This window comes from Cyphomyrmex costatus, unplaced genomic scaffold (genome assembly GCF_001594065.2).
Source record: "Cyphomyrmex costatus isolate MS0001 unplaced genomic scaffold, Ccosl1.0 scaffold10, whole genome shotgun sequence".
NCBI lineage: Eukaryota > Metazoa > Arthropoda > Insecta > Hymenoptera > Formicidae > Cyphomyrmex > Cyphomyrmex costatus.
In genome coordinates this window covers 1,733,358-1,751,273 of record NW_017274954.1, presented here as the reverse complement: position 1 = coordinate 1,751,273, position 17,916 = coordinate 1,733,358, and the positions used below count along the sequence as shown (strand labels likewise).

At 38.3% G+C, this 17,916-nt stretch overlaps 1 protein-coding gene across 1 annotated transcript in view; it reads left to right on the top strand.

Moving 5' to 3' along the window:
• The window catches only part of pdm3 (POU-domain protein pdm3), a 113,851-nt gene extending 96,858 nt beyond the window's left edge, over positions 1 to 16,993 (top strand). The window contains exons 3-13 of the mRNA XM_018551812.1: positions 2,245 to 2,422; positions 2,510 to 2,668; positions 2,809 to 3,000; positions 4,915 to 5,076; positions 6,781 to 7,034; positions 7,827 to 8,046; positions 10,322 to 10,502; positions 11,198 to 11,254; positions 12,125 to 12,208; positions 15,662 to 15,798; positions 15,917 to 16,993. Coding sequence (XP_018407314.1) covers positions 2,245 to 2,422; positions 2,510 to 2,668; positions 2,809 to 3,000; positions 4,915 to 5,076; positions 6,781 to 7,034; positions 7,827 to 8,046; positions 10,322 to 10,502; positions 11,198 to 11,254; positions 12,125 to 12,208; positions 15,662 to 15,798; positions 15,917 to 16,041 — 1,749 coding nt within the window. The 3' untranslated portion in view covers positions 16,042 to 16,993. The remainder of the gene's footprint in view (positions 1 to 2,244; positions 2,423 to 2,509; positions 2,669 to 2,808; positions 3,001 to 4,914; positions 5,077 to 6,780; positions 7,035 to 7,826; positions 8,047 to 10,321; positions 10,503 to 11,197; positions 11,255 to 12,124; positions 12,209 to 15,661; positions 15,799 to 15,916) is intronic.
• Positions 16,994 to 17,916: the final 923 nt, after the last annotated feature.

Sequence of the window (17,916 nt, the reverse complement as noted above, 5' to 3'; positions counted from 1 at the left end):
TAGGGGAGAAATATAGGAATGTACAAAAGCAGAAAAAACCTTTGAAGTTGCTTTTGAAAACTATTTATTAAAAAAAAATTATTTAATGCGTTCTTTTTCTTGTTGAAATCGTATCAATAATATAGACACCTTAATATCTGTTTTTCCATATATAACAATATTTGTCTCCACATACAAATAACTATTTGGCAAGTTTTAGCAAAGTCGACGATCTCGTATAACCAAGTTGTTTCATACGTTGCAGTGCTGCAGCACTGATTAATTTATGCGAAATACCGGAAGCTCGTAAACATATGTTTCTACGCTTGGTTGTATATCGCGTGCACTTTTACAAGCAAAATGGTCGAACCTGTGCATTCAACTAATCCTCCTCGCCTCGTCCATTTAATATAGGGTGGCTATACTGGTGGTATAGCCGTTTACGAATTTGCGTGGAAAAAAAATTGAACTGCCATACCCTCTGCGCCTCCTATTTTCGTTCGTTACCTATCGACCAGGCTTTATCTATTTTTTATGCAATGAAATGCCTCGACCAGCGACGCGTACGGCCCATTGTGCGACTTTGACGAAAATTCAAGCCGGGATTACAAGCCGCACCCAGAGGATACCCCTTTTAAAAAAAAGCTGAATATACTGAGACTTCGACAGTACAATTAATATGATATTTACGATGGTTATTTGGCTGAAAAAAAACTTTTTCGTTTTACAATCTTTTCTTCTTAAAAAAAAATTATGAACGAAATAATTATGTAATTTTCAACAATAACTCGATGTGTGTTGTTGTTGTTGTTATCTTTAAATATCATTAATATATTTTTCACCGATACTATATAAATTGCGTAAAACTTCTTTTGACATTTATACCAATTCGTCTAGTCAAAGTAGTTATACGTCTAAGGTGATAACCACCGCAGAAGCTCTTCTAGGATTTATTCATGGGTCCAGTTATCCGCGCGGGAACTCTTTTTCCCGAATTACTCGAGTGTCGAAGCTCTAAAACGCTTAATCTGTATCCAACTATGGCGATACACGTTCCGGCATATTTCCATACCATTATGCAAAGAGGCCGCACCGGTAACATTACTCTCCACGGCACAGCCACCACCACCGTCGATATACACTCGTGGTGGTAAAGCATTACGGCATATATACTCCATCGATTTATTATAATTTAGATTGTCTTCTAAGAACCTCGACTACACGTGCACACGTACGTATATACGGCACGCCTTAATGTGCCGGCGTTCGTTAATTATTCCGCTAGTATTCCGTAAATATGCATGAATTATATATCTGCAGGCACGAAAGCGGAGCAACCGGGAAACGCGTGATTAATATATTTTTTTCGCGCGGCAATTCACGCCTTCTCGTATAATCTTTCACGGTTGTTTGTCGATGAAAATTTTCGGAAGTCATGATACACCGTATGTCGCGCGGTCCTGCCAAATTGGTATTGATTAAATCGGACGGTCGGCTCGGCCGACCAAGTTAATTCCAAAAATGTGTTATTGAGCGTGAATAACTAAATCACTTTGCCCGCACGCATTGCTGGATTATGTTTATGGACAAGGATCGGCATCGCGATAATACAGGCGAGCTCAATTTTCATTGCCACGCGTAAGTGATATTGAAATTAATATTCGACAGTGATCACCGATCGTGTCGTAAGACTCGTTGGTTTACGTGTATTATATTACAATAATTATCGTCATTAATTTACTGTCATTGTTTTTTCTCACCTCTACCGATATGAAATGGAATATTTTAATATGTATCATTTATGTAGAATGTGAATGATTATTAATCTATTTTCGACGTTAAACGCACCACCGCAATAAAAAGCATCACACACGTTAACGAACCACGCGCGTATAATTAAATGTTTTGGTCATTTTGGAAATGACTGTTAACTCGTATTAAAACCTTTGCGTCGCGGCGTCGCTGTTCAATTGATTTTCATGAGAGAATGATACATAACATTTTATATTAAAAACTCAAAAAGATGTTTGATCTCTTAGTAAAGCTGCGTATTAGTAGAATAATACATATTTAATTAGCGTTATTATTATTATTACCTACTATTATTGGATAGTATAGTATAATTCCATTCAATGCAATTTCTCGTGACCGTTGTTCGATCTCGTACAAATCGAAGGTGATTGAATTTCAATCTGGCGTGTGATTATATATCTATTGTACACGTGTATATATATATATATATATATATATATATATTTGTTACAGGACAGCGACAGGAGTAGCGCTGGAAGTCCCGAACCGGCGACAGGTGGTGCACTTCACGAACACCAAATGATGATAGATGATATAAAGAATTCACGAAAGAGGCGACGGAGTCCGTCACCTGAAAATCTTCATCAAGCGAAACGTGCGGCGGTAGCACAAGCTCACTTAAATGGAACGAGTAAGTATGAGAAACTGTCCCTTTACAGACACAAAGCTTGTATATACGATCTCAATTGTTTTCTTACTATTGGAATTTTGTGCATAGTGGCCGGTATGGTGACACTTCAAAATCTTCAGAATTTAGCGAATTTGCAAAATCTCCCACAAGTTGCGTCACTGGCTGCCGGTCTTCAAGGAATGACAGCGGGATTAACTAATAATCAGCTGATCAATACTCCGTTGAATTTAACCGTCAGCTCGTCAGGTAAGAAACGTGAAATCGAGTTTTTTCTAGTGAATCTAAATAGAAAAAACGCAAGCAACTCTGAGATCGGAGGATCAAGGACCAAGAATCAGATGACAAGAATAGTCTAACGTGATGAAATCATTAATTTTTATTCCTAGGCGGAACGGTACCAACAGCCTCGAGTACGACAGCAGCTCCCCACCTTTTGCCACCTAGCTCAGCCCCAATGGCAACGTTACCTCAGCTATTATCTCAACCACAACCGGTCGCGATGCCTCAATTCATCCTAACGTCCGGTCAATTGGTTCAGGGCATTCAAGGAGCTCAGCTTCTTATCCCCACTTCGCAAGGTAAGTTACATTAGCATTCTATAATTTCAGCATTTTTCAAACATGAATGGTTCCCTTTTTCGCCGTCTTATATCTAACGTCATAGTATTGATCGTGATTGCTAACAAATAATCTATGTGATTATAATCGAAATTTCAATCAGTCAAAATTCCATCGACGGTTGCCACGCATAAAATTATCGCGCGTTCGCTGAACGGAACACGGCGCTGTGCTGGCGCATAATGTTGTGCAATCAAGATGTGCCGATATATAATATAATATCGACTATCTCTGACCAGAGCTCGGACTAAGGCTTGCCCGTCGTCCATACTTAGTGGTCCTAGACTGCCTCGCCGAGCACAGGGCAAACTCTGCAACTAATTTCAATGTATAATTAACGTCTCACTACCCCTCTCCAACCTCACGAATCCCATCCCATCCTGCCTCCTTTCTCGGGTCCGCGTCCTTCCTCCCCTCATACTCCTAACCCTAGTACTCACTGGCTGGACATCGCAGCTCCGCGGATTCGGCCGCTATTATATCGATTGCGGTCCGCGCTAACTTCGTTTCTACCAAGTTAGGTTCCTATTCTAGCAATCGAGAGAGAAAGAGAGAGAAAGGGTAGAGAGAGGATGAGAGAGAGAGAGAGAGAGAGAGAGAGAGAGAGAGAGGATGAGAGAGGAGAGAGAGAGAGGATGAGAGAGGAGAGAGAGAGAGAGAGAAAAAGAGAGAGAGAGAGAGAGCCAGCACGGAGCAAGGCGGAGGACGAGAGGCAGAAGGAGAACTTTGGGATTCCGCCTAAGTGGATTGAAGTTCGTGGATATGGACCGGCCGCGGTAGGATGACGAGTTACGTGGCGGCAAATAATGTTTGCACTGCTTTTCGACTCAATCGATGGTAACTGACTAACGCTCGATTGGTCTCTGATAGACATCGAGTGTCGGCGAGGATGAGTCGAGGAGTGCTCGAAAGTGCGGTCAATAGGTTGTCGTTCATAGAAATTATTGTCCGCAGGAATGTCCGCGGCTTTATTTAAAGTAATATCAGCCGTTCGAGATTTTATCGTGTGAACGATTAAGATCCAAAAAGCGACGAAGATTAAAATACACGAGAGGTCATGTACGCCTCGATTCGTTGAAAATGGAAATAACATTATCCGTGAATCTTTATATCAGATATAAATAAATCTTCGATATTCCTAAAAATGTGGAAGAGACTTCTTCTTTGCTTCTAGTAGACCATGGCGCATTAACGAAAAGCATATATTGAATTGCTATCGCAAATATTATATTTGTCATGCTTCGATGAATACAAAATTTTCAAATCATTACACTCTCGTTAGAGACAGTGAATCAACAGTGAAAGTATTGACGACACATTATCGTTCGGTAACGTTTGAACTGCACGTTAATCGGATTGTCGGTTGACCTTACCTCAGAATGTGAAACTTTTATGGCTGTTCGGAATACGGGATTTGCTTAGCTTAGCTGTAGGTGGCAACACGGGTACGTACTCATGATCAGTAATCATATTAAGCGCGTGTACAGGGTAATCAGATTAGCGGAGCTGGAGGTAATCCCGAAACTATTCTAAGTATGATTAGGCGTCCTTCTCGCAGCGCAGTCCAGTACTAGTACCTGTACCCACTATTAAGATGACGATAATAGTTTGCCAACTACGCTAGCCTGCGAGGTTACCTGCCCTATGGGTTGCCTAATAATCCTTCTATGAGACTCTGATAACTTTACTACCCATCCTGGATCAACGACGCGTGGACTATGTTCATAATAGAAATGAAGTATCTATTGATTTGAAATATGATCATACAACATTTTCGAGAGCTATTCTAATCAATTGCTATTGTCACCCTTTATTTTGGAATAACTTCCCGTCAGAGAAACACATTTATTTTGAAAAATGTTTCTCATTTCCTAGGTATCGCTACCCAAACCATTTTAACTATACCAGTCAGTCACGTTACGAACAATCAAATGGTGAATTTGGCGCTCAGTAATGGACAAGTAGTTTCTACGACACTGGCGAATCTCCAATCTCTAGCTCAACCGCAAAATATGCTTAATACGCCTACGAGCAATGGTAAGTTCAATACTAATCTATTTATAAGATTTTCCTGTGCCATGTGTTCGATGTAACCATTTAATATAATATCGCTGCGCGTGTTCTTCGCCGAGATACTACCGTGTCTCCTGATCCATCTTTACGCGCGTCACGATATAAATATAATTCTACTTCTACGCGAAGCCATATAATACGTATATTTTAACTACACCTCGTTGATAAAATATTATTACGTACTCACCGTATAAGATTAAATTATATTATTTTTATCTCTTTCTTATAAAATTTAATAAAATATATTTACATGCATATCTGGCATGAATGATCTTTTGCATTTAAATCTATCGCGATATCAAATGTCGAATGTTTAATTCTTCAAGTACGAAATAATTCAGAGACGCGTTATATATAATTGGAAGCTAGCAGTAATAAGCATGGTATAAGTCAGTTTTTCTTTCTCATATGAATCTTAAGGTATATCAAATGATTTCAGAATATATAATTGGAGATGTAGAACTTTATAAAATATTCGCGTTTTTCCTTTTACGATATATATGTATATAATTTATTTGTAAACAATTATTTCATAGACAAATTAGAAATAGGAAATGTTGAATGCGTTTTATATATACATCACATTTAAGAATAATCGATCTTGAATCGATTTTGAAAAATCGATTCTTTTGCAATTGGAATGCGTTCCACTTGATGCTTGCAATGCTTTTGGAATCATTTCATCCTTGTTATTTATGAAATGTTAAACAAGAACAAATGATACTCGCAAGTGTGTGAGTGTCAAGTGTAACGCATAAAATAATTCCTAATTTATTAAAACATAATATTATGACTTTTATTACTATTGCAATGCAGCTAAATTGTGCATTGAATAATTAATTCATGATCAAATGTTAAACTTGTGTGCAGTTTCAGTACCGTTTCGTTCACGTAGATAGTTAAAAAAAAATAAATGTGTGATGTATAAAAAATAATTCCTATAAAAATCTTTCCTTTTCATTTTTATTCCTGCAGTTAATATTAGACGTTATTACATATTGTCAAACAAATGTATTCTACACAGTAATTGTTGACTTATTATTACAAGAAAGCTGAAATTTATTTACCACAACTAATACGATACATTGATCCAAAATCAAGCGATAAAAATTTGAGAGCGAAAATGCGGAAAGAAAAAAAAATGAATCCAAATATTCACAACGCATTCTGAGCGCAAAGAATCGATTCTTCAAATAATTAATTTAAAATTATCCATCCATAAGTCTACAGTACTTAAAATATTAAAATGCTTCTTTATTAAATAAAAGTTTTTCGCAATAAATTACATTATTTACAGTTATTAACATGCTTATATTAACATCAATTATTAACATCTAAAATACTTATTAACATCAAACATTAAATTATTTGTCAATTTAATATATGATATTACTACTCCAGTTTTATTCATGATTGAGTTTCAAGATCGAAAAAGATTCCAGCGCGCGATTTGCAGAATTGGATATGTATATAAATTCACTCTGGAATCTTTAAGAATTAAGAACTTCTTTAAGTTTATTTCTCTTAATTAAACATTTTTAGTTTTTTATGATAACACATTCGATCAAAATGTTTGTATATTTTTAGTTGTCATAATTGTTGTATTTACATCGCGATTAACCGAACATCGGATGTCGTACTATGCGTGTTTACTTGTCCTTTTATCAGTTCCCACGAGCCCCAGCCTGGCATCGGGATTAGGGCTGAACCCTGCCGCTTTGCCGCATCTTCTAAGCAATAGTTCGGCGAGCCAACAACTTCTGAGCGCGATGCAGCCACAGCAACTGCTTCAGGCTGCCCAGGCGGCACAAGCGCAAGCAGCGCAGGCTGTACAGGCCGTTCAGGCTTCTCAGCAACCGCTTTTAACGACATCGCCTCAACAGCACAGCCACCGACACACCTCGCATATAAATCATTACACAGTACGTACGACTCGCCCTTTCCAGCATCTTTCTTTCAAATATATGATAGATAGTATAAATTTGTCGGTAATATGAGAAATATTAATAAGCGATAGAAATATCTTAAGACTTAGAGTCGATGTTATCTTTCCCATAAAACTTGTAATAATTTAGCATTTAAAATAATTAGCTGTGTATAATTATGTAGCTGTTTTTTCAGATATAAAATTCTTCATGTCATGCTATCAACGAAATTGATGGACATATCATTGCTTGTTAAAATAGCAATGTTTTTCTTTTACAATAAGCTTCATATTTTCATGATATCACGTATATATAGTTGTATTGTTTTTCAAAACCGCATGCACGTTTCACGTTTTATCTCACTAGTGGCCGTACGATACGTGTTATTCACTTTCTCAATAATTTCAACTATAACCGTTAGTGTAGTTAACTTTCCATCAACGAATAACACTGCCATATGAATCATAGAGAATAAATACCTTCGCTGGCTCCTCTTTTCCATTTTTTTTTTCTAATGATGTAAACGAATTTCTATCGAATCGCGATGCACAGTCGAACGCGTGAAGTAAACTTACTGGCAAGATTAGCGAAACAACCAATATTTCCCATCACTGAGTGTTCTCGTTAAGAAAGTATTCCGTACTGGCGGCATTCTTTCCACTAATTAAACCTTAAAGTGTCCCGATTCGAGATTCCGTCTCATTATTAAGTGCATAATTGACGTGGCAGAGGAGCGCTCTCGTCCTGAGTGAGTACTAATCCGTCCCTGCTACCGCATTGTGTTCACAGCCGACGGAAAAACATCACAGGGACAGACCGGAGCAGTCGTCGCCACTGAATGAATCCGTGGTGTCCGCTGCATCCGCTTTGAACAGATTGGCTGCTAGCAACGGCGAGATTACTATCACGACGACGCACGGACCTGGCGGAGTCGGGGTAAAGGCTTCTCCGAGCAGTATGCACAGTCCAATAAAGGACGACGAAGATGATCTCTTGAACGATTCACCGAGTAAGATATACCATATACTCTATTTTCTTCTTCTTACTGTGATATTAACCTATGGGTCGAAAGTAGGAATGATCTGTGTCAATTGGTTTTGCGGTACTTGACAGAACGTTTAAAACGATGTCCACATCGCGCGCGCGTAAATGATAATCGAGCTACGCCTTCAGGGTAGCCGTGTTACTTCTTGACAGCTTTTAATTACAATTTTCGCTGGAGACACCATCTTCCTATAACGCAATCACTTGCTTATACGAAGCATATTCGCTAATGTCGACAAGCGATTGCATGCATAATGATCACTTTTAAAGAAGCAATTACCACATGCAAAAGCGCTCCTTATCTTTATCTTGCCAGGTTGTCACATTCTGACGATATTTTTGACAAGGTGTTAATCTTCCGGCCGCACGTAAGCGTATATGTCCCTGATAATTGAAGTACACGTTCAATTTTTTCTAATGATCGCGTAAACGGCCGCGTAAACAGCGTTTCTCCCTGGCAATATTCACGAAATGTTACTGTCGTCGCAGAAGGAACGATTTAATATTTAACGTGTATTTAAACCTTGATAATAACATTTCGAACTATAAGCATCGATCGTAGAATATTTGACGAGTGTAATAGGATATCGTATACTAGACTCATTATATAAATATACGGGGCATTAGTTCGTTCCTTACTGCCTTCTAGGAAGCCATAAAGATTCCAGCAGCGCGCGTAACCTCATGTTGGCTGACAATAATTTTAATAACTCACAATCATCGCGTAGACTGGCACTTCGTCATCCTGACGCGATGGAATAATCATTCGACGCGTGAAGCCTAACGATTCTCAATTGCTAGTGTCAGATGCGAGTATTATCTCATAAATATTTGCCTTTGTTAACTCTTCTCCGATAAAATTTCAGAAATAGAATTTCTCGCTAAAGGATATCAGGAAAGACATCGTAATTAGAATATATATATAAACAGTTTTCTAATTTTTCTATTATTTACTATTTTGTACAGTACGAGTAAAAACAATTAAACGATATATTTCAAACGTCGAGTTCTGATATTTATACACTTTCTTATTAGCTTTAATGATTATTAGTGATTATCTCTTACGTCTTATTTATTTTATTTATGCAATTTGTAATGCGTACAAAACTAAGAAACTAGTCCAATAACCATAATCATGGTCAAAGCCATGGTCATTTAACGCTGTAAACTGAACAGCGGTGAATACTTCGTTCATGATATTCTTATTCCTTTATTTATCGTGTCATGGCCGAGTCATATAACTTGCTCGCAGCTTTTTGTTTGAAGCGCGCAAAGTACTCAGTGCCTTGATCAGAAATTAACGATCGTAGAAACACCGTTGCGGAAGAAGGACTTGCAGTTTATTACGCGGCATAGAAACCAGGCGAACTGGTCGAGATTACGAAGTATATGTGGGCATTTCTATTGCGTTCGTATACATTCGGGGTGACAGATTTATGAGAGAAATCGGTGGTAGAGCTCGAGCTGCTTTAACGAAGCCGTCTGATGTCATTAGGCAGCCTTCTTACCACCGGAGCTCCGTTGCATTCCGATGAATCAATTGAAATGTGCTCTCGTATGACCGATAGTGAGTCACTGATCTGCTTAAAATGTGCCATAAATGTAGATGATTTGACACAGTGCAGGTAACTTGGGATAGCACATACTTTTGTTACATTTAATCGTGGTATCCATCCATGAGTCACTAAAAAAAGTTTAAATTAAAAATTTTCTTTAGTAGCTCTCATATGAATGGACATCACGACTAAATTTATCAAAATTATACGTTGTCACCTACATTTGTGGTATTAGAATTATTATAAAATTAATCACATGCGCGCAAAACTTACTTATCGTACAATCCTTGAACTACGAATATTTTATCTCATTCATGGCCAGGTATTGTTTCCGTAATTAGCTCGCAACGCGATTCATGTACCTACTGAAGAATTCATTGATTTTATTGTATTTTATAGAACAAGAAAGTGTCAAATGTCTTTCTTAAAATAAGCAAAGAAATTCAAAATAAGATTCGAAATACTCTAGTTCGAAGCTTTTAAACGCTTAGGTCACTGCTAATTCATTTAGAATTAAGCATGATATGGTACTAGATTTATCTTGCCAGGAAAAATTCTAATTCCGGTGATCTGTAATGATTTTTATACTTTTATTACCTAACCGTAATAAAAATAGACTGAATGGCAGAATAAAAGATGAAGAAGAAGAATAGAAATAAAGAATAGAATGAATTTTTATTACAGATCAACCAACGATCAATGAGGCCACTAATAACGTAGTCGATGGGATCAATTTGGATGAGATCAAGGAATTCGCCAAGGTCTTCAAGCTGCGCAGACTGTCTCTGGGTCTGACACAGACCCAAGTTGGTCAGGCTCTGAGCGTCACTGAGGGCCCCGCATACAGCCAAAGTGCCATATGCAGGTTAGTTATCGCTACATCGTCCTCCTCGCGTTCGTCGAAACAGACGTCGCTAATGAGAATTCAATAATATGGTAGAATGTAAAACGACAGTGTGCCAGGTCACTGGAAATGGCGTAGAAAGGGTTGAGATTTGTTCAGAGTAACAAAAACAGATAGTTATATCCGTGTTCGATGGCTATGTAACCGCATTTTCCGTTAGGAACGAACGCCCGAACGTAAAGCCAAGAGAATCTCGAAACAGTTTATGTTTTTATTTTTTCTCTTCTATACGCGGTATATTCGGCAAAATTATTTTTCACGCATTTTCCATTATTTAGTATTTGTCGCAACATTTTAAATTCAAAGAAGTCTAATATAGTTATCGCAAGTGTATTATTCAATTTTGAGGTGTATATAAATAATAAAACTTATTTATACCGTAATCCACCACGATGGTTCCTGATTTATACTGCAATTTAATCTAAATTGATTAAATTTACAAATTTAACACTGAACGTGTAATACTCGATACTTAAATTTTCGTGGTTGTAGGGTTACGTTACTTACCTTCTTCACCGTTTCCGATCGAGCGCGTCTACGAAATGCGAATAGGAACCACCGTGGAAATGCCGGTAGCAAGCAAAGAGAAAATATTTATATCTCTTAGAAAATTCTTATCGTATCAACTAACATAAGCATTGGTGATTGTTCCCCAGTGCCCTGGCTACCCAGATGTACGCTGCCTCGCAGATTGCCTCTCAGCAGCAAGCTACGTACGTTCACCCCTCCATGCTACTTAATTTACCTAAAAATCTAAAACTGTAAAATCCTTTAAGAAATCGCAGTTATACCCAATGGAAAACTGAGCACGAATTTTTCGACGATCTTGAAAAAGGAGGTTAAGAAAAAGTACGATTTAATTAATTCACCATGTTAAAATCAACGATGCATATCGTCTAAAATAAGACAGACGTCTTTCTCTCTACCTCTTCTTTATTTGCGTTCAACTGATTTGCGATCAGGCCTCTCCCGCTTAGAACTGGCAGGCATATTTGGGTATAGCTGCACAAGCACTCTCACTAATTTCTAATTCCGTTCGGAAAAGAGATGCGAAAGGAGCACTTCTAAAATTAACTCTCTTCGAGCCAGGGCATTGGCAAACTTGGGCATGATGTCGCCAACGCGCTAAGAATAAAAGAATAGAATGAAGCCGAGGATTTTTAACGTTTGCCGAGTTTAAGCTCCGGATTGTTTCACCGAGAGATTCGGGATTGGATTCATTTCGCTCGCTTACACAAGCAGTGTTTGCGCAGCGCGTTGGCAACATCATACACGGCATCACCAAACCTTAAAGCATGCACGCATTGTCAATGTCCTGTTATTGAATCAATGCATGCCTCTTAGTGCTCCTTTAGTGGGACAAAGACGTAAGGGCGAAAAGTAAATTAAATTTTCAGAGAAAATTTAAATGAAGTTTTGAATTTTTTCCAAATATCTGTTTTTAATATACGTATTACTCAATACATTACGTTAGAATTTCTCTTTTTACGTCCTTGTCGTCTTTTCTCGATACATTGTTCCCTTTATCAATTGTCCGAAAAATGAGAGCAAGAAAATGGACCAAGCCTTATTCTTGGCTTTAGATTCGAAAAGCTGGACATTACGCCGAAAAGCGCGCAGAAAATTAAGCCCGTTCTCGAGAGGTGGATGAAGGAGGCAGAAGAGAGGTGAGTAATACTCCTACAATATTTTAAGAATTATCGCGCGGAACAGATACCGTGAGAAAATGTTTTTCTTCAAAAAAGATCACCATATATTTATGACGGAAGAGTATCATAAATGCAACGTTCCTCTCGAGACGTGCCATATAAACACTCTATAATTAATATAAATAACAACTAGAATTCTCTAATTGAAGAGAGAGAGAGAGAGAGAGAGAGAGAGAGAGAGAGAGAGAGAGAGAGAGAGAGAGACTTTCTCGGTTGCAAGTCAAGTTTTAACGTTGTATTTCTGATACATGATTATTTCGCAATCGTCCAGCGCGGCCTCGACTTCGCGTCTGCGCGTCGCGTCGGTGCGAGAGCGTGCGAACGCGTGCGTGCTAATTGGTAATTCGCTAATTGAATCCACCTGATTAATTGCGGATCCGCATTTAATAAATATGTGGAATGTTAATTAGAATGGGAGAAACCGTTACCGCGCGATCGCGCGAGGCGGCTACTCGTTCGCGGCAGCAACGCAATGCGGTGGCTTTACTGTGACGCGAAAGATACTCCCTAAGCATCCCGAGCTATGTATCCACAAGGTGTAAATTTTACGAGACGATAAAATCTAATGAACTTTAGGCCGTGAGCTAATCAGGAATCCGTGTAGTCGTACTACGATTAAAACGCACTGCGATACGATTTTGACATCGAAGAGCGTTAAGGCATTCTTCACTCTTGTGCAGTCGTTTTTTAAAAATATGATTGGATATTAAATTTATCACAGTTAAATAGTATCTACATTATTATTATTATTGACTTATGTATTTCTTATTTCTATTTACCATTATCGCAATCTTCATGTTAATCCAAAGAGGTTAAATATTACTCAGTTCATATTCAGTTTTCCATTTAGATTAAATATGACTGTAATTTCTCTATAGAGTATCAAAGTATAAGAAACTATGCACGCAATTTTAACTGTCACATTCAGTGCTAAATATAAGAAATATGAATATATGGATATACACAGATCTGCAAGACGTGCTCTTGCCAAGTTTCTCTCGTGCCTATATTTACAATTGCGAGAATAAGTCAATTAGAAGAAGAAATACACGACTACATTAAACAGCAGCGTTTACTCGCACAAAAGCGAATGCTTGGCGATTGTTCGCAAATAAAATATCGCAACGCTTTCGGCCTATATATGAAAGAAAAATCGGCACAGCGAATAGAATAATCGAATCATTCGATGACGGAAGCGGTATGGGTACGGCCGTTTCTCTTTTCACGAGAGCAAGCCAGCAACAATGACCCATCCTGCATTCGCGCGGCGTAGAGCTAAGCGTCGACCGTGCGCCGGCCGCGTCCGGGAAAAATGAAAGCGGCTAGTTTATGCGGTGCACGTGCACGATTTATCTGCCGAGTAATTAAACTGTGGACTAATTAAAATCAGGTTTCTGATGTACCTCTCCCCCGGCGTCGCTCCTCCAACCTCTACCTACACGCCATCGCCGTCACCTCGCTCTTACCCGCAGCGGCATCGCGGAGAGGTGCGACTCTCTCTCTCTCTCTCTCTCTCTCTCTCTCTCTCTCTCTCTCTCTCTCTCTGTCATTCCTTCCGCTCACGCAGCCTCCATTCCACCACCTTCTTCCTTCTGTTTCCGTCTTTCTTCTTCCTTTCATGCTCGTTCAAGCTTCTCCGTGTCTCTCCCTCTCTCACACTTACACGCAACAACGACGTGTAACACCCACGCACGAGCTTACACGCAGCTTTCACGTTCCCTTGCGTATTAACTCACGTTTATTTCTCTTCTCTTTCTTCGCCTTCCTCTTCTACCCTTTCTTCTGCCTCGTGTTGTTTCTCCATTGCGTTCACCGGTCACCAGCGCATACCAACGACGTGGCATCCAAACCCCGTCGAATCGTCGCGTCGCGTCGCGTCGCATCGTGTCGCGTCGCGTCGGTTCTTCGCGCTCTCACCGACTTCTCCATTAGCATATTGTTTTCGCGAATTCGACGAAATATTACCGCGCGATGCTAATGGCCCGCCGTGTACTTTTTTCGACTCGACAGTTGGTCATTCGGAGTTAAATTAAAAACATAAATTTTGAGCCGGCACCACGACCGTACCTATGACCGTACCACCATCGAGCTCCCCGACCCCGCCACACCGTACTCACTTCTCATCGCTCACCCGGGAGTCCCAACGGAAGTTCTCCTGTTTACTGTCGCGGCCGCGAGCTTTTTCCATGTCGCGCCCCGCACCGCACCCACCCGATAATACTACCCGTCAAATGAAATTATGTCGACTGGTCGCCCGACGCCAAAAAAGTTTGCGTACTCTCGACTCGAGACTCTCGAGATCGGATCTTTTCTAATGTAAATTTCTTTTAAGTCGCGTTTGGACCAAATCGATATTAAGTTGAAATAATCGTCGCATCAGATGATATAACAGACACTGATTTTTCAATGATAAATTCATAGTTATTATAAATTAATATCTTGTCTTAATTTAATTAGAAAATGACTGAAAAATAATGAACGTCGATTTCATTATTCAATAATTAATGCAATTATTAAAAATTTGGTATTAATTTGCTCGATTCTATTCTCTGTTCTCCGATAAAGATAACAAACTTAAACAAACAGATGCAGAAATTTATTCATATTGGCGAATAATTCTTATAAGAATATCTAATTTAATTATATAAAGAACCGTTCATGATTATAATATCCTTAATAATTGTATGTAGAAATTACGATAATAAAATTGATAATATTGTAATAAAAATGTATGGAAAAATCAGAGCACTCGGTTGTATCTGCTTAATATTTAAGAATTGTGGAAACGGAAGATGTCTCTGTGAGATTGCGCGAGATTTGATGAGCTTGGACGACAAATGAATTGAAGATTCGAGTTTAAAAGCGCCGCGGCTATTCGATCGCTAATTTTATTTGAGTCGACATCGACACCATCGCTGCCGCCACCGCGAGTTCTGTTTCGCGATACGTGGAGTAAGTTCGACTCGTGAATCAACCCGAGTGTGTACTCGGGGAAAAATCCAATACCGGACGGGATATTTGCGACCGAACGTGTCCGAGCACGAATATCGTGACGCCGGTGATTTCCTTTTTTAATCAGTATCCTATTTCGCGCTAACGTAATTACGAACGTGCAAAACAGTAAACAGAATTATTTTTTTTTTCATATTGGATTTATAACAATATTTCGTAAACCACAGGAGAAATTTTGAGCTCTATGTAGACTCATGGACGTAATTAATTATTGTAAAAATATGGTGATTAACCAGTCAGATTTTTCACGAGATCCTATTTCGCAATTCATAATTGTAACAAGTAGGAATGTATAATATATTTTTTTAATAAAAGTTTAATACGCGGCAGTAATGTTAACGATAAACGCCAATGATAAAATCTTCCGAATTTGAGCAAGAGTAGTGCATCTGATTCCAGGTACAAGAGCGGTGTTAATCATCTGACGGACTTCATCGGGGTTGAACCGAGCAAGAAGCGAAAACGGCGGACTTCCTTCACGCCTCAGGCTTTGGAATTGCTGAACGCACATTTTGACAGGAATACTCATCCTACTGGTTAGTTATGCTTTACGTTTATCTGCTTTGATTAAGCTATTAGAAGAATTTTATTAGTTCTTCGGAACAATTTTGCGCACTTTAATACATTGAAAGTTTCTATTCTCTTTTTTTACAGGTAACGAAATCACGACTTTAGCGCATCGATTAGGATACGATAGGGAGGTGATAAGAATCTGGTTTTGCAACAAGAGACAAGCTCTGAAGAATACGGTACGGATGATGTCGAAAGGCGTTGTATAGGGAAGGATTACATCTACCGATCAATCGGGCAATATATGAGAAAAGCTTCAAACTACGAACGATGAAGAACACGTTTCGTAAAATTTTCCAATATCGCGTTTTCCTCTAGCATAAATAAACAGTTCTAACGCGAGAACAACTTTCCGTAGTTACGGAAAGTTAGAAGTAAGAAAAAAAAAAAACGTTTATTAAAGAAAGCCACATTTATCAAATTCGCTCCAGTACGGAAAGATCGTTCTAGATCGAAGCGAAGTCCTTCGAATATTGTGATCGCAGGTGTATACGACATCTATATATGTAAATAGCTTTAATCTACGAATATGTGATGTATACATGAGTCGAATATCGAAAATTGATAATCTGAAATCGTTGTCTCTCATTTGGTACCAATCCGTCGCGCGCTTCCAATTTTCATAGATATATATTCACCGGAAAACACTAACTGATCCAGTTTCGAATCTCGAACAGACTATCGGCAATTGGTAAGCATTAACAAACCGATGAACGTAAATGTCTCGATGATCAAAATTACATGAACAGTTTGTCGCAAACAACTGTAGAAAAATCGCTTCTAGGCTTTTCTAATTAATTACAGTTGCTTGATTGCAATATTTATCGGGACATGTACGTTTTTTGGAATATAATCTATCAAAACCGGGCGGAAAGATATGTAAATCCTCGCACGAATAATAATTAATAAAAATTTAGCTACCTTTAAAGTGGTTACTTACAAGAATGTTAGTACATAAGCGGCGAACGTTTAAACAACTACGTACACTTGATTCCTAATTAACTGGCGGAACAATCGAAAATGCACTCAAAAGGGAAACTTTAGAAGGATGGTGATCATCCGCGTGCAACAAAAATTATGACTGTATCCTGCGATCGAGGGATTCTGAGATATCATTGTCGCTCGTTGATTGCGCAAATAAAATATCGCTTAAAAAACAAATACGAAGTAAAATCATCATCTCTATTGATTATATAATATCATCCCTCTTGCATATATATATATATATATATATATATGAATATATATATGTATATATACATTGTTATAACAAGCACAATAATATTTCTGTTATAACTTCGGTAACAGATGTAGTCAAGAGTTTTTGATGCGCGTGAGATCTGTAATTTACAAGTGTATTTAGAAATCAATGAAATTCCTTTAGTGACTAAATAATGCAATAACGTCTTTGAAAGTATGCTATAAACGATTATATACCACATGCCGCTCCTGAAGTTATATTTAATCCTGTAGGAAAAGAGAGAGAGTGAAAGAGAGAAAGAGAGAGAGAGAGAGAGAGAGAGAAAGAGATACAGTTAGGGACAAACAAGATTCGAGTATCTGCAAGACTAGTCCGTGATATCTGCCATGTAAGACGTATACGTGTTAAATGAGCACGCATCCTCCGTTCCTATACATATATGCGATCCGCTTATTCGCTGAATAAACGATAAAGCTCGGACGAAAACTTCGATTTTATCAGAGCTTGATTTCGATCTGCGGGATATTCGAACAAACATAATTCTTCGATTGCGAAATACGTTTCTGTATCGTTTCTTTCTTTCAATTTCGCATTTATAATTGCGCAAAAAAAAAAATAGGAAAGCTACATATGTAAAAAGGTACTCGAATAATTCTTTTCAAATATGCGTACAATGAAAAATATTATTGTGATTTTAAAATCGAAGAATTATTACGCATTATTGTGTCTCTTTTAACAAAAAAAAAATCATAATAATACAAATACGTGGCCATGTAAAGTCGCCTTACACATCATAGCGATTCTTAAACATTCGATTTGTAATTCGTTGACGTAATCATTTAAGCAACAAGTGATCGACAACCCGCAATCGTTTTCACGCATA